Here is a 21,391-nt window from a genome sequence, read left to right on the forward strand (position 1 = left end):
ATAGGGATCCTACCTGCTTCCTGTGAAACCTTTGGCACACTGACACTGTCCGGTTTCAGGGTCACATTTGCCTCTGTTGTGGCAGACACACTCCTCGGCGCAGTTGGGGCCGAACCTTCCCTCGGGGCAGCGCTCCGTGCAAACGTCTCCCTTCAAAGTCAAGCAGAAGTGCAGCGATTGATGGAGAGAAGGGTAAAAATAGTGCTGAAAGTTTGAGAGTAAGGAAAAAGCTGTTGTACAATACAGTATAGGGATGGAAAGAATGGAGAGGTGGGGGGTGATTTAACTTACCGTCCAGCCAGGAGGACAAGCACAGATGCCTTTACCGCGACAGATCCCTCCATTCTGGCAGGGACATCGCGCCTGGCACTTACGTGAACATGTCTTCTCACATCTAGAATAAACATAAACCAAATGAATTTAATATTTAAACTTGCTTAAACTGATGATCAGCAGCTCAAAGTGGCATTATTTGTGCTGATGATAGTCAATTTAATGCGACACACATGCCAGAAGAATGCAGAAATACTTTAAATACATCCAAATCCCTTTAAAGCTGCTTCTCAGCAAGAGTTTCCAGTAATATCAGGCAGGGTGAGTCACGGCTCACTCATTCACAGACATCAAAAAAAACGGCTCGGGCTAATTAGTATTTTGGAAAAATCAAAATCCCTCTAGAATAAGCATAATAAAATGATGAAACCACATTTCCCAGCTGTTAAACATTTCTAACTGCTTGTGTTTAATGAGATTTCTGAAGAGACGTACAGTGTTCCGGTGAAGCCTTCCCGGCACAAACACTCTCCGGTGGCTTTGTCACAGGAGCCTCCAGCGCCACACTTGCACCTCTGCAGACAGCCTTTCCCGTACGACCCGGCGGGACAGGACTCCTCACAGTGGCGCCCGATGAAGCCCCGGGGACACTGGCAGGATCCTTTGATGGGCTCACAGAGGGCTCCGTTCTCACACTTACACTGTTGACTGCAGCTGGGACCCCAGTGTTTGTCATCACAGGCTGGAAACGCAAAAACTTTATTAATAACAAGTCGATTTCTCACTACATTGATATTTATTAAAAAAAATTCAATAACAAAGTTAACTGCTTTTAAAACATGAGGTTATTATAAAGAATACTAAAAAAAACAAATATTACAAATACAACAACATCCTGATATAACATGTAAAATATATATTTTTTAACCCAACAATATTAGCCTACATTTATTGAATGTACAAAATGACTTTCAGGCATTGAAAATATCGATGACAGCAATGAGCTCAATGGGACAGCAGGTGGCAGCACCATTAAGGAACTGCCTTGCACAACACAGTAGAGAGGAGAAGAAAGAACTGCAGCTCTCTCTACACACTGTTTTACAAAAGGGACCTGAATACAGATGGTAGTTCAGAGGCAGAGCTAATAACAGCATTACTACAGCTTACTATAGAAGCAATAAGGATATCAATAAACAACGAAACAACGCTTATACATGTTTCATTTATGTGGCCACATTTGCTAGTGCATTCCTGTTTTCTCCTCCACAATACAAAAAAGCAGACCTTTAAGTGTGTAAAGCATCACTTTTCACACCACAGCTTCTTCCTCTGGCCCCTCTTAGCTGCACGGGCCATGAGGAGGTGGGTTTTCACTTTCACTGGCCACATTTTCCAGTGATTATATCCAGTCGTCTTCCAGTAACAGCAAACGCTGGCCTCTTCTCTAAACACTGAGTCAAAGCTACTTTGCGTGCTATGAAATAAAAACAGTGAGGCAAAATGAGATTGCCATGATTACGGCGACTTATATAGCAACGTTTCAAGAATCTGTCTTTTCTCCGTCAACCCAGACAAATAGACCACAGCCACGTCATGTCGCTAAAGATCAACAAACAAGAGATGATTTTATTCAATTTATTTACTGGATCTGAAGGAATGCGCTTCAGAGGCTCTGTCTCCGGCCTCTGAGGTCTTAAGTTACCAAGTAGCAGGGGAGAAAACAAAACTGACAGGTGGATTTGCATGGCGCTCCGAAGATGGACGAGCTTTGAAATAGTTAATTTTACAGGAGTCCGGCGATTTGCTACGGGAGGTTTGCGTGTCATGCAGATTCACACAGGGTTTAGATTTCAATTTAAGGCACTTCAGGCTGACGGCTGGTGCTCTGAGGAAGACAAATCGGTGACGTCGGGATTTTTCACATTTCTGACCAGTAGCTCATGAACATGGTGGGAAACGTGATCTTTAACAGGGACTGACATCAGTTAGAGATGGACTTCAGGTGTGGTCTCTACTGCTTAAATGTGTTTCCAGGCAACAACATGGAAAATATTTCTGAATTCCTTTGCAACTGATTAGAAGTACAAGCTCCACTGCGAATGGCTGTGGGTGGATTTTAGACTGTCATGCAGCCTTTTCCCTGGAGGAGCACATACTTGATGGCAATAGAACTGTTTCATTTGGTGCTTTCAGTCTAATCACTCTTGAGTTCTTCCAGAGCACACACTTCTACACCCACAATCCTTTGCAGGACATTCATTATATTCCACAATATTCCTTATTTAGACACTTTTTGGGGCCTTATTTTTGAATCCAACCTTAAAAAAAGCAGGTTTTCTTTTTGTCCTTTGTTAGTTATGTTGCACAATCTTGAGGTTTGTGTTTTGCTCTGATCTTGTCACCTAAAGTTGTTAATCTTGTCATTTTAAATAATCCGGACCTTCACAGTTCTTAGCTCTGTGAGTGATTTTTGAGATACTGGTCCAGCCTCATGTCTCAATCCCAGCTCTCATCTCTCAATTTCAGCCTCAGGAACATTTGTCTTGACTGGCTCTGGTCATACCTATGACAGAGACCCCTGGTCTTGTGTTGTTTGAGGCCCCAGATGTGCTTCACTTCTACTCTTCTCCAAATTTGGACTGGACTGCCAGCGTCAGTGTTTACAGCTGAGAGCAGGACCCTTGTTTCTTTTGTTTAGCTAGCTCGTAGCTGGACGTCTCCCGTGTGTGGGCACTGAAGTGAGCCCCTGCTAGAGTCTGTCATGGTGAGTAATGAGAATCACGGCTGGTGCTGGTCCTCGCGTTTACTCAGACGTTCTCAAGGACAGCAGGGGAGACTCACTCTCGGGTCTAAAGGGCAGAACTGAGGTCTGACAGGCCCTCAGCTTTCGAGCCTGAGACAACCAAGAGTTATTTTTTAGAGGCATCTTGTCTGGAGTGAAAACAAAACACATCCAAGTGTCTGGCAAAGTTGCTTACTGACCTGAGCGTTTGTGTATCTGAATTCAAACAGTCATTGTCGTGTGTTTGGCTCTTGAGAGCTACTAAGTCAAGACGCTGCTAACAGCAGCAATAATACAGGTCGCTTTTGACAAATAAACTTCCTGGAGACAATAACATCCACTTAAGTCTGTATGCTGAATGTTCCACAGTTCAAACATTCACTTTGTTTCCTACAGCCTCTCTAGATCACAGCCTCATAGCAGCATCAGTCTCATTCTAGTGCTCATCAGGAATCAAAATAATATTCAGCAAAAAATACCAATAAGGAAAGCACAGAAAAGTGCACACTCATTTACACCCATGTTGTGACTTTTCCCTGAATTTGTTTTATCTATAGAATTCAATAACTTCTTTAGCGTTTGAAATATTGTTGATAGCAACGAGCTCAGCGAGGCAGCAGGTGGCAGCACTTAGTTAACATTGCACACAAGAGCAAGAACAGCTCGTTCTGCACCTCAGAGAGTGACTCATCATCAAAAGATTTGTGGAACCAAACAGTAATTGGGAACACCACCAGCATTCACTCATCTGTTTCCCGTCCCGCAGTCAGCACTTCCTAAAAACTTCAATGAGTTATTTTGAAAGAGATGTTGCAGTGCTGATTTATGAGCAACTTGGCACATTTTGTGCTCTAATGTGTTCATTTTAGATACAGTCTGAGCAACAAATTATTTTTCAGCATTGACTAATGTACCTTAAAATAACTGCACGCTGTCATATTTAAATGGTGGCACAAACATCAATCTGTCCAAAGCATTGTTGCTTTTCATTTAATCACTACCTGTGAAGGACTTCATAATGTGTCTGTCGCTGTCGAGAGACTGAACACATCATTATCTTCCTGCTCTCACTTGATGTCGGCTTCAAGCAAACTTTGGATGATGATCATTTCAAAAACAGATTTCGGAACACAACCTCAGATCTGATTCCATCCCTGTTTCAAAGTTCCCTCTATCTGCCGTCGCTGACAAAACAACGTCTGTTCTGTTTTTGTGTATGCAGCCACGGCGGGAAAATGATTGGCTGCTTATTAAAAAGCATAATGTTCCGATAAACGTGATTGAGAACAGAATATGAGGACGACACAGACCAGAGCTCTGTAGCACTGTAGGACCTCCCTGCCTTCCTCTCTCTATATTCACGAGTACTATGGAAATCTAGGGGCCTTTCTCCACTTCTCCCACACTGAGATCAACACGTAGGCATCCAGGAAGTGTCAGCTCTAATCCTGCCAAAAGAGACTCCATGAGAAGCCAAAGGACTGGGACCACAACCGGAGAGAGAAAGAAGATAGGAATGGGAGGACTGCAGAAGGAAACCAGGAAAGTTATAAAGTAATTAGTGGTATGACTTATGCTGGACTACTCATCTGGTTTTACAATATCTGTCAACTGTGAATCCACTAATATCATACAAGGACTTTTCATTTTTAACAACACAGTTTTGGTTGTTTTTGATATTCTGAGCGATGAAACAAAACATGCACACATATCTTAAAAATGCTACTAAGCTGATTAATATTTTTGCCTTTCATGATTTGGTATCAGCCAGTTCCGCTCAGTCCAGGAACGTGCAAGCAATGTGAACGCACGGGTGTCGAATAGAGCCTTGTTGGCTGTATTGACGTGTGACATCATCAACAAGCGGCAAATTTTTCAGCGTTATTTTGACGTGTCATTTATGACAAAAACAGAAGGTTGCAGCGAGGAAACACTCAATAATGTAGCGACGCACAGTTATATACAATATATATTAGACATAACACTCAACTAATTTGGGACTCTGTAAGTACATAAAATAAAATACAATAAAACAATAATTATATATATATATATATATATATATATATATATGTTCATGGAGAAGTACAGCGAAGGTCAGAAGGAGCTCCATTGTGTCTTTGTGGACCTGGAGAAAGTGTACGACAGAGTGCCAAGAGAAGAGGTGTGGTATTGTATGAGGAAGTCTGGAGTGGCAGAGAAGTATGTTGGAGTGGTGCAGGACATGTATACCAGGTGTAAGACAACGGTGAGGTGTGCTGCAGGTGTAACAGAGGAGTTCAAGTTGGAGGTGGGACTGCACCAAGGCTCAGCTCCCTTCTTGTTTGCCATGGTGATGGACAGGTTGACAGATGAGGTTAGACAAGAAGCCCCGTGGACCATGATGTTTGCAGATTACATTGTGATCTGTGGTGAGAGCAGGGAGCAAGTGGAATATAAGATAGAGAGGTGGAGGTTTGCCTGAGAAAGGAGAGGAATGAAGGTTAGCCGCAGTCAGACGGAATACATGTGTGTGAATGAGAGAGACCCAAGTGGACAGGTGAAGTTACAGGATGCAGAGATAAAGAAGGTGGAGGATTTTAAGTGCTTAAGCTCAACTGACCAGGGTGATGGAGAGTGTGAGCAAGAGGTGAAGAAGCGGGTGCAGGCAGGATGGAATCATTGGAGAAAAGTGTCAGGTGTGATGTGTGGCAAAAGGGTGTCAGCAAGGATGAAAGGGAAAGTGTCCAAAAGGGTGGTGAGGCCAGCAATGTTGTATGGTTTGGAGACAGTGGCACTGATGAAAAGACAGGAGGCAGAGCTGGAGGTAGCAGAGATGAAGATGCTGAGCTTCTCTCTGGGAGTGAGCAGGATGGATAGGAGCAGGAAGCAGTAGATCAGAGGGTGTTTAGGAGACAAAGTCAGGGAGGCTAGATGGAGATGGTTTGGACATGTACAGAGGAGAGAGAGCCAGTACATTGGTAGATGAAGATGTTGAGGTTGGAACTGCCAGGCAGAAGGTGGAGAGGAAGGTCAAAGAGGAGATTTATGGAGGTGGTGAAGGAGGATAAGAAGTAGAGGACAGGGTGAGATGGAGGAAGATGATCCACTGTGGCCACCCCTGAAGGGAGAAGCCGAAAGGAAAAGAAGAAGATATATATGTATATATATAGTGTATAGTATACATCAAGAATGAAAAACAAGTGGAATCAATCGAAGAATGACAAAGGAATGAGTGTACCACAAAGTGGTGCATTGACTGTCCCCACATCAAAGTTACAGACGGCTTATTGCTGTAATGATACTCATCAATGTGACAATAATCATGTACGATGACGTCGCCAAGGGGTTCGGGGAGTTAAGGATATGGTCTGTCCGAATAGTTGTCATGCATGGTAAATGAAAGACAGTGGTTGAAAGACTGAAAAGAGGAACAGATGAATTGTTTAGACGTTTAAATCACAAATCAATTGTGGTGATTCTGCAGTACTGGGGGGGACACCAGAATGGGTTCATGAGAAGAGAACTAAACTAAAATGACAAAATATGTACAGCTTTTGTGAATTTCACAGAGCCACAAAACAATGGAAGAATTTTGAAATGTTTTCTAATCCGCATCCATGCATGAACTATTTATTTATGTATTAATTAGATCCATAGCACTGAAAGATGTGTGACAGGCGGTGCAAGTTTGTATATTTCATGATCATAAATATTCACTAAACCATGCCTTCAAACACAAAATTGCCACTGTGCTTTCATCCTCACTGTTAACTGTTTTCCAGATTCTTACCTCACATTGCAAGCTCATTTCATAAGGCAAACTATAAACTATAAATAAGCTCTATTGTCACTCTCACATCCCTATTAAAAATCAATACTGAAACAAAGTATTTTTCAGCTTTGAATTTTCTAAAACTCTATCCCACACTGGCAAAAACAAAAGCCCGCAGAGTAATAAAGAGGAGAAAAAAAGGAGAGCTGTAGAAAAACTGTTGGACTCAGACCAGAGTGGGGTAACATTTTCCATTTCCCCCTCTCTTCATCCCCACGTCAGGACTGCTACCCGCGAAAGCCGTAATTCCCTCTCTGCTGAGAAATAAAGTAAAATGGAGGAGGTGTACTTTTGACCCAGCTGAGCGCAGCGAAACAAGCAGTGGAAACTTCCAGTCACTTAATGAAATTTGGTTCTGGTTTCACACTCCGAGGCTCTGCATCCATATATTTAATGTAAAACAAAATCAAAGTATGAACCTGGTGTGTTTCAGTACAGTCAGAAATCCCTCTGAGGGAAAACGTAAATGAGAGCATTACGCACTTGACATTCCTAGTATCATGTGAATTTCTATTTTCACTAAAGGAGCATCCTGCGATGGAGTTGTGTACGTATCAGCAGCTTCACTAGAGTGCAGCTTGTCATTTCCTGGAGTGCTTGCAGCGTTTATTTTGATGCGTGATTGTGTGCAGACGTTGTTCAAACAGGAAGAAAAACAGAACGCTTTTCCAAAGAACAAAAGCAAGAGTGAGAGCTAAAAAGTGCTCATACCGCTGGAGCAGTCATCTCCTCGCCAGCCTCCTTCACACTGACAGCGATCAGGTGCGACACAGCGACCGTGGACACACTCTTTTGTGCAGCGGGCTGTTGAGAGAGAGGACATGAATCATTACTTATTTATCATTGTGGGCCATTCGCTTCAGTAGACGTTAGACAAAATGAGAAACACAGGAGTCCAATATGAAATCCACTAAGGAAGACATCTATCGCCTTTCATCTTCTCATCCAACCCCTGAACCGACATACATGTATGCCATGATATGCCAAGGCGATCAGTGGATCAAACAAGTGGAGTCTTTCCTCTAAAAAAATGTAAACTTATTTATCTATTTTTTTATGAAGATGGTGATAATGGTTATGTTAAGATAAGGTATTCCTTATTCCAAATAAGAAAAACACAAGTACTAAGAGTAGTATCATAGTATCATAGACTTTATTTATTTATTTATTTCGGAGAATGTCAAAATATTAAAAAAAAATACAAATTCAGCTGATTATTTTTCTACTGTTATTATATTACTATTTAAGAAGTTTGCATTTATATTGCACTACTTTTAGTTGTTCCACTATTTTACATTGAATTTGTATTTATTTATAGCAGTTTTTTAAAAGATGCTGCTATGTATTTGTGGCAGCTTTGTATTACTAGTAGCACAGGCAGGACAGAAGAACCCTGTAGACAATTCACAGCCATTGCCTCTGCTTTTAGCCTTATAAACATTGTGGAAGACGGAAGGAAGGATGTTTCGAGTATTCCCTTGAACCTGAAACTTATTTTGTTTGGACTGCTACCACAGGTATGGAGCAAAAACTGACAAGTATTTAATAAGAAGATGACAGGCGGCAGGAAAATGGCAAACAAGAAGATAGTTCAAGTGATGTTGCAGGGACACTGTCATTGACATTTACGAAACAAAGACAAATTATGCTCTTCGTGAAAGATCAAATGTTATCCATAAATGTATGATCATTTGAATATATTTTAACTCTTCTAGATCCAATGATCCTCAGTTAAAAGTCTCACTGTGCTGATTATATATGCTTCTTTTATATAACTGGGTAAAGAGTCATGCATAAAAACATTTTACATTTTAAAACAGAGCAGCACACTAGCCGAGCCGACAGCTGGATTTCCCTGTGGAACTCAGAGGGGAGTAGAAACCAGCATCGTGAATCCCTTAAACAGTAATTAAGTTCATTTATGAGCGAAAGCAATCATTTGGTTTTTAACTGTGATGTTTCCCAGCACGTGTCACCACCAGTGTTTTTTTCTTCCCTTTCAAACACAAGCAATACTTTTCTTGATGATAGCTGGAGGTGTGCGTGCACGCCGGTGGTTAGGAGTCAGATGAAGGAGTGGGGCAGGATCACGTCTAATGATACGTATTTGGAGAAAGAGAAAAATGTGTTTCAAACGGTGATAAACAAGATGAGGTTCCCTTGTTTGTTCGATTTCGGAGAGGAGTCATCAAGCAAATGCAGCTGAGGTTTATCGGTAACTAAATGTTTAGGATGAGGAACACAGCAATTACAAGGGTGCTCCCCACATCATCCATCACTGTTGACAAATGAGAGAGCAAAAGTACCATTTTCTATCCAAGATATTAAATATATTCTATTTATATTTCTTTCCAACACAGTGGTGTGGCGAAGCCTGTTGCCTCTTAATAAGACGATCCTGAGTAGCCAGGGATCATTGAGTTTGTGGGGATCCAGTGTGGGTCAAAAACGCAGTTCACACAGACAGAGAACAAACTGATCTGTGGCCTTTTCTGTCTTGTTCTAACTTTTTGTTATCGACCTTAGTGGCAACAAAATAGTGCTGAAAACAACAAGAGGACACCACAAACACTCATCACTTATATCAGGGTTTGAAACTTGCGGCCCGCGGGCCATTTGTGGCACTGTGGATGCAGTTTTGCGGCCGGCCACTGGGTGCCCCATTGTAGTATGGGTGAGACCCCACATGGCCAAAGAGGGGGTGGCCATTGACATTTAGGGTTTAGCTTGGAATCCTGAATTTAAATTCAAGGCAATGATACCTCATCAATATACTTTGAATTTTATGAACTGAAAGTAACAATGTTTACTGCAGTTGTTTGGCTTAAGTTTGTTGTTAATATGGACATAATTCCCACACATGCTCACCTGGACCAACAACAGAGGCAGGGAGCTTTAAACACATTGGTCTGGCTCTGGACAATAAACCCTTTTATTATTCAAAATTCTGCCAACAGAGATTTGCAGTTGGACATTAATGCATTGACTGCAACAGCTCCGCCACCATCTGCTTCACTTCAGCCTTCATTATACCTCATTGTTTCATCATGCTAAAAAAAAAAGAGGCCCCTGATATTTCGAGTAAATGTGAAGTTGATATCTTCAGGGCAGTAATACGCAGGTGCATCACTCCTGAGACTATTACTGTTATCACATTAATACTGTTAATACTCAAGGCATTTTAAAAATTCTAAACAAATTCATGACTTGGCCTGAGAGGAAGAAAACGGAGCGGAACAAACTAACAAAAACCAAGTGGTTCACATTAACAAAAAGGAGCAAAAGCAAGACGTGGAAACACATGAATCTGGAAAGTCTGGCGGGAGAAAGGAATGCGTCTAATATCCGACACAGCTGATAAGGAGCAAGACTCCAAATGAGTGACTGCTGCAGGTGCAAATGTGACTGGTTTCCCCTCTACTTAACGTGAAATAACAGATCTTTGTCAAAAGCCAACAGGGTCCTTCTCTACACTTTTAAAAAGACGCTGTCATTAGGTGAACGTTTGCTGTAATTATCACAAACCGGGAAAATCATACGGTGCAATGACAAAAAAAAAAAAAAAATGCTGGTGGAGTGAGCAATTATGTTTAAAATAAACATTATTTTCACTTTCTTAGAGTATTACATTTATTCTGATATGTTTGTCATTAATTAATTATTAATTAATTATTGAATTAATAATCTCAATAAAGCGCTTTTCTCTCATTTGTAATGTCATTTATGTCAACTAAAGCTCTAAAGCTGTCAAAAATTCACTCTGAATTCACTTTACTGTACTTTATTCATTAGTAACAAAGTTAAAGCAATTGTTCTTTTTGCCTTGTCAAAATTGATGATGTCATCATTACTACATTAATTCAAAAGTTCAAACTGTGTTCTACTTACGAACACATTTGTCTCTGCTCTCATAGTAGCCAGGGCAGCACTGGTATCGTTTCCGATAGTCAGTCTTCACCGCTTGTCTGTAGGCCGTCTTGTAGGTGATCCTGAAACAAAAACACCGTCAGACAGGAAGCCAAGAGCCTCCAGAGGACTTGAGCAGGAAACTCCTCTGCAGCAGGAAGAAGGTCATCATGCTGCCGCTACCTGTGGCGAGTGCATCTGTAGGAGGTGCGAGGGTCGGAGCAAGGCACCTCAGACACTTGGTCATATGGATGCGAGTATGATTCTTTCACTGACGTGGTAAAGCTATGAAGAGAAAAGTCCTTTACGTGAAGTAAAATGTGAGCATTATAGTTCTGTTTTTTAGGGTTATCTCAGACTAAATCACAAGATGAATTTAAATAAAGGATCCAGCACTCACCTTTCCCACAGGCTGCACACATTTGGGTCTCTTGGGTTTAGCGAGTCGCACGAACCGACTAGGAAGCTGAAAAGGAGCAGGAGACCCGAGCTCTGTAGCGCCGGCATGGTCCTGACGGAGGAAAGACAGGACATTTCCAGGAGGATGCAAGAAGCCAAACATTTCAAGTACAATGGCTTCAAGCCAAACATGATGCTATTGTTGCAAACGCAGGAAACTGAGAGCACTATGTGATGAAGTCATACTCTGGAATGAAAATTTAGGCCATGATGAAGATGGGGAGGTACTGACTTAATAGCAAGACTATTAATCTGAAGACAATACTTGTAGTGTTTATTAGAAAAACGCCATAAGGACAGCCCTCGAGCAACATGGAAGTCATACTTTTATTTTGAACACAACAACAACAACACTCCATCACTTAAAGAAAGCGTCAAACAGAAGGAGAGGTTGAAACTTTTTAAAACTAAAAAAACCTACACCTGTTTTTGGTTATCATAAACTTCTGAGTTCTAGACAGATTACAGTCTTTTTGTTGTAATTTCTTTTATTATATTTGCTATAAAAAAAAAACTCATTTAACAAAAAAAAACTTTTGTTTTTCCAGCTTTTGGTCATAATCAAAACATTTTAAACATTTTTTAACTCAACAAATACGATCACTCTGACTCTTGGAAATGTTAATAATAATAATGACTTCCTGCTCCAATGAATATATATTCTGTGAACCTCAATTTGTCCAAATTGTTGTGTTTCATTTAAGATTTTCTTCTTTTAATTTCTAAATATTATTATTATTTACTTTTCTGTCTTCTCTTCTTCTTATTATTATTATTATAATTACTATTATATTAACAATAATATTTATTTTATAAATCTTAATTTTCACTTTTAAAAAGTCATTTACTATTGAATTGGTCCCCTCAGAACAACACCTGTTCATAACAGGGAACTATGTTTGGTGGACTCAAGTCCAAACCTATTACAGCAGCTTGGACAGAAGACAGAACAGAAGAAAGAGAAAGAATGTTGGATGCTTATTTCATTCACTTTCTAAGGAAAGAGCAATTCTAGAGGATCGTAAATAGGGACAGTATTTGGAACATTCAATGAACAAATCCAACTTGGACCTATGGATGGTGAGACAGAGGATCATTTCATTCCCTCCTGCCAAAAGCAAACTGTCAGGTCTGTTGTACTGTTGTACTAATGCTGGCAGTGTGAAATAGTGAATCAAAGAGAGATCTACTGGAAGTCAAAGCCATTTGAATTTATGTGTAATGTCTTATTCATCATGATGTTTGCTCAGAGTGACCAGGATCACCATCCCAGCCATTAGAATAAAATAGTGTTGGGTCTTGAAATGACTGTGACCGCACACAAAACAATCAAACGGGCACATAATAGAGGCATAAAAAAATGCATAATTTATGACCAACAAGTCTGTCAGCATGAATTATAAGTCAGCAGTAGCAGAGCTCCAGGGGAGTCTAAGCATGGGGTGAAATGTTGGTGCAGAGAGTGATGATAAATCACTTTCTCCTCTCAGAATCTGCATTTGGATTTCCTCTAGCGAAGTCAACATTTCCCAGCATGAAGTTTTGAAAGACTGAAAATCTTCCCAGGGAGCCAATAAATGGCTGCTAAAATCAAGCTTGTAAAAAAAGTTCATTAAGGCAGGCGAAGGTGCGGCAGAGTGCCAGAGTTCAATGGAGCTCACTGAAGCACACCACAGACAGCAGCAGGATGGATGTGGAAGAGAAAGAGACAGAAGGAAGAGGATCAGTGTCAAGAAATGTGACTCCCAACTTCATTCTGACCTCAATCAATCAGAGCTGCTGTGCATCTACAAAAAAAAAAAATCTGTTGTCCCCTTCTCCTCTACTCGGGAGCAACATCTGGAATCCATTAGAAAAGAAGAGAGTGCAGGCGACGCCGCTAGGCTCTCAGGGAGCACAGGGGAGGCAATATATTCAGCTTTTTTCTTGCTTCAAAATATCTGACGGATGAGGACAGAGGTTCGGGCAGCGTGTCTGCTGGTCAGAGCTTCGTGGGAATGGAGGTTGATATCTGTCAGGGCCATGTTTTCCCAACAAGTCAGCGCTGACAGAATGAATGTAGCACAGATTCTCATGTCAGCTACACGTGGCCTTGTGAAGATTTCTGGTGTTGTGACAGGCGACAACTTCTGATAGGGTCTTGTGAAAACAAATGGGAAGTGTACAAACAGATCGTTTCCCACGCTACAAAACAAAGGTTAAAAAGCTGGACACAGTGGTTGATTATTCATTTGACAAATCAGTTAGATGACAGAAAGGTTGTGAGGCTCGACTAAAAAGTCAGACCATAATGATCGATGACAGCTAGAAGTTGATAGATCAATAGCTCTATACTATTTCATTCATTTTATGATGATTCATTGTTGTACTTTTGGTTTGAAGGGACTTTTCCACATGGAAAAGTGGTGTGAACTTTTATTATTTTATTTATACACTTCATATAGTGAGTATTGTATCATATTAATACATGTACCACACATGCAAGAACATGACTGAGATACTATTCATCTTCCATTTTTGCATTTAAGACTCTCTAGATGTGCTTGCTAATAGTCGGCCAGACTTTCTCTTCTCTCCCACCACAGAACAAACAGGATGAAAAGTTTTTTAGAGCAGATTAAAATGGGAACAATAGGTTGCTGGCTGTTAGGTTTAAACCAGAAAATTTTAAAACAATAAATGGTTCATTAAATAAACCCAGTTGCATAAGCAAAGAAAGAAAGTAGGTTTGACGCTTCAGCTCTTACATAAATTCACACAGAATCAGGACAGAACTGGGCAGTATTGAGACATTCGACTCCAGCCTCTTTAAAAACATTTCCACGGCTCCCCTTCTCTGTCAGTTCTCTCTATTTATAGCCTGCACCACTTCATGTCATCTATTTCTGACTGGAAAAGCATATTTCTTTTCTTTCTCAGAGTCGTATCAACATTACGTGATTAGAGACTTTCTGTGGCTTTATACAAGAGAAGGGGCAGCCTCCCTGGAGACTGCTGCTGGTTGAGTGCAAAAAAAAAAAAAAAAAACAGATTAAAAAGCAAGAAGAGAAGTTATGATGAATTTTTGATTATACTTTAAGAAATTAACCTGATCTTTTGCCTATTAAAGAAAACTTATAGTAACAATGACACATGTTTTTTGGTCATCATAAACAAGTGCTAGACAAATTACAGCTCTTTTTTGTTTTTCTACAGTCTTTTTGCAATAATTTCTTTTATTTTTTAATTATATTTGCTAAGATATAAAATCGTATTTAAAAAAAAAGGTTTGGTTTTCCGGTTTTGGCCATAATCAAAACATTTTAAACATTTTTTATACTCAACAAATACAATCACTCTGACTTTTATAAATGTTAATAATAATGACTTCCTACTCCAATGAATATATATTCTGCTAAGTGAACCTTGTCTGCATTGATCAATTTATCCAAATTGTTGTGTATCCTTCAAGATTTTCTTCTTTTCATTTCTAAATATTATTATTATTTACTTTTTCTTGTCTTTTTATACTTATTATTAATGAATTATTTTATAAATAAATCTTAATTTTCACTTTTAAAAAGTCATTTACTATTGAATTGGTCCCCTCAGAACAACACCAGTTCATAAACAGGGAACTATGTTTGGTGGACAAAGAACTCGGCTTTCTATTGCAAGTCTAAACCTATATCAGCTTGGTAAATAAGACCGAACAGAAGAAAGAGGAAGAAAGTCGGATACTTGTTTCATTCACCTTCTAGGTAAAAAGCAGTTCTAGAGTTTTGCAGCATGTGATGAGGATTGTAAATAGGGACAGTATTTGGAAGACTCAGTGAACAAATCCAACCTGGACCTATGGATGGTGAGACGGAGGATCATTTCATTCCCTCCCTAACCAATGATGCAGAGCACAACTGTGTAGCAGCAGTTAGACGTTTTGTGAGATTTAAAAAAAAATTGTCCACTGACACTTGGAAGAAATAATTCAGGATTTATGAGTATGTAGTGAAATACAGTGTTTTCTCATAAATAAAATTTAAAAAAGTAAAGTAAAGCTGAATACTTGAGTACATTCACGTTGTTACAAACATCTACAAAATGTGGTTTAAAATGGATTACAAATGTAATATTGATAAAAAGTTCTGTAGAAATTAAGTAAAACGGGAATTTATTTAAAATTGGCAGCAAGATCAGTCAATGGTTAAAGTAGTCTTGAAAAAAAAATGTATTAATCATCAATGATCAACAACTTCAAACTCCCTTCTTCTTCTGATGTATTTTCGGCTCCCACTTAAGTGCAAACAGCACTACTAAAAACTAACATTTGAAGTTTGTCACCACTTTGGCTGAGGCTGAGCACAAATCACAAGGGATCATGAATAAAGTGAAATAGATTTTCCAGCTAAAACCAGATCCTTGTAATTCTCAGGTTCGACAGTCTGCTATAAACACCTTTCAGGTTAATCACAGCATCATTTGGGATATTTATACGTCTCCGCTAACTGCTGAGGATCTGGCAGCGATGATAAATGGAGGGAAATTTTAATCTTCTGCTTCTGATAAAGTGCCTCTTAAGACGCTCCAAGCCACAGCGAGGAGTTAATTCACTCACTGGCTCGAGCCTTAAAAAACACCTCAGAAATCGGTGCCACAAAAACAGCAACTTTATGAGAACATGCATCTGGTTCTGATTTACAGGACTCTTCAACTCCACCAGCCACTTCATTGGACTTGAAGCAGATTTTTTTTTTTCATTACCTTCTTTTCATTTTAATTGCGTCTCATTAGAAAATGGTTCCAAACCACAATTCTTGAGTGCTGAGTGAGTGAGCTGCAAGTTGAGTGGAGGAGGAGCTGTTTATGATGAGTGTTTGGGTAACCCTCCGAGGTGGCAGGTAAACATCTAGAGCTCCAGGTGGTAACATCATCATTCAGGACAGCTAGCCAAGCAGGACTGAACTGGGACAGGAAGTCTGAGAATGCTTTCCAAGGTGACGTCACCCTTCAGTCAGCCTTAAACTCTCCTCCTGTTGAGTTGAGCCCCGTCCACTGAAGAACAAGAGCTACGTTATGCAGCAACCTTCCAGTCACTTTCCAAACTTAAAGCTGCCATGATGGTGACAGAACTGTAAACACCGTCTGAGCCCATGTTCATGAGGTAAATCTGGACATGGCTCAGTCACAGAAACCACAATAATAGAAGTTCTCTGACATGTTTTGAGTTTATCCCCCATGAAAAGGGAACCCACTGCAGCAAAACTTTGAAGTGGCTTTCCAAGCCAGTTGAAAATAAGCAAAAAAAGGCGGCCATTACACAAGCAAACAATCCCAACAACCACCACAATGGTTTATTAAAGCTGATCATTTGCTTTTATGATGTGGGGACATTGCACATTTAAGGCAGAAACTATATTTGGGTTGTTTATGTGTCAGTCTCACAGGGGTTGGGGTGAAAATGTGTCTAGTTAGTAATTTTAAAACACTTTTGCATGTGTTTTAGCATCAAAACCAATACAAGGGACTGAAAAATATCACCATCTAGAAAAGAAAAGAGTGATAACCAGTGAGTAAGCATCACTAAAGCTGTTCAAGGGTGTACTGAACACAGCGTGAAACATTTTTAAAACTCCTGTGTGTCTCTGACCTTTGGCCTTTCTTCATATATTAAAGGCAACAGATAGACTTCCTTCATTGCACTTGTTCTTATCCATATTGTTAGACAAATGGAACCAATTGGTGAAAATGTTCAGGAAAAAAAAGGCAAGCAGCAGATTCAGTGACTCATCTCCTCAGCAGTGGCCCTACAGTCCACCAGTCAGAGTCACTGAGGAATGCTGCGAGCCGATTCAGGACCCCGAAATGGACTTTCCAGAGCAGTAAGGGCTGGAGTGGAAACAAAGCCCAAATGAAAACAGATGCACTTGTTTGAAAGTAATCTCACTGGGCAAATTGCTCCAGTGTTATTACCAAATATTTCAATCATTTCTCTCTTACAGAAGCAAAAGTGTTGACAAGTCCTGCTCCACTTCAGGCTCAAGAGTAGTTTTCCGACACTGGAAGGCGTTTTCTTCATAAAATATTAGTTTCAAATGTCAGCTTCTATTACATGAGGACAACAGTAACAATTACATTTTCTGACATTAAAGGAATTGCTGTAGAGAATTTAGTTCAATAGAACTGTAGCTCTTCACCACACTGCTCATGCCATTTTCATATAGATTATTTGATGTCATACTGCAGGGCCGTCAACAGCTCAAATGAGAAAGACATGAAAGCAAGCTGTGACAGCCTTCAGACAATTCTATAGATTGCCAAAGTGTCTGTTTGACCAGTGACTTTCACTGGTCATCACTTGTCTATGGTGCTTCAGTCGGGTCAGATCTGGACCATGGAGGTTTTTAGGCTCTGCTGTTAGTGTTAAGTCTTACTAACGTTTTTGAATTTCATTAATAAAGAAGTTTAAACGTTCCATATGTGTGGTGACTTTCCCAACCGCACATATATTTACTTAACATAACAAAATGCAAATTATTCAGAACATATTAGTCACACTTGGAAAGCGAAAACGACGTGTAAAAAGCTAAATAAAGCGGTTAACTTCAGGAACTGAGGAGAAACAGAGAGACATTCATGTCGGGCTTAAGGTTAATGTTATGTCGCGTTGTTCTGTTGTCAGAAAGAGGAAAAACCAAACTGTTTCCATCTTCCAGTCCGTTTCCTCAGATCTTGGCAGCAAGCATTTATTTCAGCAGTATTTTAAATCCCTGAGCTCCGCTCTGAAAACAACACGGCTGAAGCACTGCTTTTCTTTAGGATGTTGTCCTTCAGATTTATGATGCGAGCTGCAGGTGCAACAAGTCGCTGTCGGACGAATGAATCTAGCTGTCGGTAATTTATGTCTAACTTTTTTATGCTATCCCAGTACTAACTTACGGCAAAATAAACACTTCAGTAGCAGTTCTGATGTATAAAAGTTCATTACTGGGTCAGCTAGGACAAAGATGGATGGAATCTTAATACAGAGAAACGCGTTTTCCTCTGAGAACACCATAGAAGGGAAGCTGGACTTGACTGTACTCTCATCCTCAAGCATTTAATAGTTCAACAGTTTTACCAAACACCAATAACGTTAAAGGAGATACAAAGTTAAAATTAAGATACACTGGATCAACAAAAAGAAAATAAATTATGTAGTATATCACATCTATTTGAATAGATATAGATATAAAAAAAATAAATGTTTAGTACAACTTCAAGATACAATATGTTTACTTCTGTTACACAAACCTTCATGTCACTCCTAAATATATTTCAATGTTCTATCACATTTTCATTATAACAGTTTTGACCTTTAATTTTAATGTACTTAATTTAACTCATGTTCAATAACACTTGGTGGGAAATTTAAACCAGAAACAATAGTTTTCATTTTCAAACCATTCTTTTAATTCCCCACTTATTTATTTTTGCATGTGTTGACCTTTATGTTTTCTCTTTCAAGGAATCTGTACGTCCAGTTCCTCCGGATTGGCTTTATTTCATATCTCATTTTGTGTGCATGGGTTTCAAACATATTTGTATTATTTTAGGTATTATATAGTTCATATATTTCATTATTTCTTTACATTTGATATATTAATTCATATTGAAAATATTCCAAGAAAAAATCGCCCCATTGTCACTTATGCGACAATAGTTTGTTTTTATTTTGTGTATACTGGATACTGGACTTAGGGTGGAACCCTCCGTACATGCAACTTCTCTTCACAGACCTTGTTAACCCGTGCGACATCTGAGGTAGGCGGATGTGTTAAGGGTCTTGCACACACACCCCCGATCACTTGACGGATGCTCTAACCAGTCATATTGTATTTATGTTTTAAAATGACAAGCTCAACCTACAAGCTCACCATTACAAGATCCCATTTCTGGAGTTACATAGACTTATGGCCACACACAGAGAACCTCAGAGAGTACATTTGGTGACTATATGGAGATGAGAATCATTTAAACATCCATTAAAATCACATATAGATGAAGGGATTCATCCCATTGCATTTGAAGCATCATCTGGACAGTTGCATACAATCTCGACTAAACAAGTAGAATCAAAAAAGTGGAGTCAAAGACAGCATCGGTTTCCAGCAGCACGACGACCAGACTCCCCTGATCAAAGAACTGCTGAGCACCATTACACGCAGAGGTTGGCCTATAAAGCTGCGGTGTGTGTTACCGCCTTAAGGGGATTTAAATGATCACCTTCTGATTGAGATGACCTACGCTATCCAAACGTGCCTCCACGCTGTCAAAAGCTTTTCTGTTGTTTCCAACATCACAGTCTCAGCTCTTAGAATAACAAACCTATAAAGCAGTGGAGACAGTCAGAAACTGCCAGTTAGTATAAATTGCTCAGAGTCGACCATGTGACGCACCGACCGCAGCCGCAGCCCCCCTCCTCAACACCCACCCTTGCATTTAGGCGCTCTAACTGTTTGGTGAATATAAAACCCATAATCCTTTGCATCTGGGTCCTCGTCTCGGCACAAATGATGGGTCCGGCCGCAATGAGACTGGCATGCTCACTGGCTGCTGACAAATGGTGGTGAAGATGGGGAGGGGGTTCAGCAAGTCGGGGTATGATCACTAATCGCATGCCACACCCAAAATAATAGAAGAGAAAACAGACATAAAACCTTTGTAAACACACCCACAGGTTTCACCCAAATATTATGCGATGACTCCCATATCAACACACTTTTGACGCAACCTCACAGACACCTTGGGCAAGACAGGCCACAGTGAAACTATTCCTGAGCGGAATCTTCTCACTTGATGTGTCACAGGGCGGTTATCTGATGTTCCTTCGAAACTGAAATAAAAATATTCAGACTGCCCAGAATGTATTTAACCGTATTACTTTCACACAGTATTTATTTGCTCCTCCTTTTGTTTGTTCTTCAACAACCAAAACTGTCAAATAAAAATAAGAATTAGATCCAAAACTAATCCTCTAATGATATTAATGGAGTAGCAAGCCGTCGTTGTGTTTTCCACAGCAGGAACCCAGCTGTACCTGGACAACATCTCAAGATGCCTTGGTTCACAGCAATTGTTTCCCTATAAACAGCGTTGAACCCAAAACCATATTTCCAGAAAACAGCATTAAAGTGACAGATGTCCTGTGTGGCCGCCAATCTCTCCCTGAGTCACTTTAAATCTCAGTGAATTCGGGGAATTGAGATGGAAAAACTGACAAAGCCATCTTGCGTTGACTCGTTGAGTCATTTCTCCAGCAGCTCTGGAGGCCTGGCACAGTGCACTGAGGAAAACAGGAAACTTCCTCTCCGCCACATCATCACCATCACATCAGTTCAACCAGAAACCGGTCCATTTAAAGCTTGCAATATCATACGCTGCTCCTTTTAGATCAACTACATGGATGTGGCAGAGGAACCGATCCGAAGAGACGTAATGACCCTGGGTGTGTGAGCATGTTTGTTCGTGTGTTTCTGTTTGTGCAAATCTCTCCTCCCTGACAAAGTACAGAGCTGGTTGATAAGGTCGTTTCAGCGATAAGGTCACCAGAGTAACTCCGTAGTTGTGGAAAACATGCTGACAGTTACGACCAAAATAAGGATTCCCTTATATGTGATTCAAGTCAGGAACTTTTTACTCATTTTTCCTTCTATTATGAGGCTGAAGTATGAAGTATGAAGTTAATAAACCACCAAAAAATCCAAAGAAAAAACTTTTATACATTACTCACTGACGGCAATACGTGGACTTACAACAATATACTTGACTTGACCCAGACTAGATGACAACGCCACAGGCTAGACGACAAGATGGTACACACTCAGTTTAAGAGCACTTTACCACCCCAAAAATGTTAGTGTGGTTGCTAAGTTAGCCGAAGCTACATCTAGAGCGTGACTCAGAGTCTAGAGCGTGACTCACAGAGTCTTACGAATAGCTCATTTTATTCCGAAACTTGTGAATTCCAACCTGCTGAAGGAAGATGAAAAGCAAAACTATTTAAGGTGGAAAACAACCATACAACACTCAATTGATAAACATCACACAATGATCCACTAAATGTTAACACAATAAATGAATAGAAATGACTCAAATCGCTGAAAGCACGTGTCAGTTAAGAAAATGAATTGATGCAGCTG

The 21,391-nt window shown here is 40.0% G+C and overlaps 1 protein-coding gene across 2 annotated transcripts in view; it reads right to left on the reverse strand.

The window, feature by feature from the left end:
- Nucleotides 1-21,391, reverse strand: part of pear1 (platelet endothelial aggregation receptor 1) — a 40,103-nt gene that overhangs the window by 6,868 nt on the left and 11,844 nt on the right. For both annotated transcript variants that reach the window (XM_053887504.1, XM_053887503.1), the window contains exons 2-8: nucleotides 11,179-11,289; nucleotides 10,962-11,063; nucleotides 10,761-10,861; nucleotides 7,584-7,676; nucleotides 769-1,015; nucleotides 292-394; nucleotides 14-150 (exon numbers count right to left, since the gene is read on the reverse strand). In XM_053887504.1, the coding sequence (XP_053743479.1) occupies nucleotides 14-150; nucleotides 292-394; nucleotides 769-1,015; nucleotides 7,584-7,676; nucleotides 10,761-10,861; nucleotides 10,962-11,063; nucleotides 11,179-11,285 (890 nt within the window). In that variant the 5' untranslated portion in view covers nucleotides 11,286-11,289. The remainder of the gene's footprint in view (nucleotides 1-13; nucleotides 151-291; nucleotides 395-768; nucleotides 1,016-7,583; nucleotides 7,677-10,760; nucleotides 10,862-10,961; nucleotides 11,064-11,178; nucleotides 11,290-21,391) is intronic.

Source organism: Synchiropus splendidus, chromosome 15 (assembly GCF_027744825.2).
Source record: "Synchiropus splendidus isolate RoL2022-P1 chromosome 15, RoL_Sspl_1.0, whole genome shotgun sequence".
Lineage (NCBI taxonomy): Eukaryota > Metazoa > Chordata > Actinopteri > Syngnathiformes > Callionymidae > Synchiropus > Synchiropus splendidus.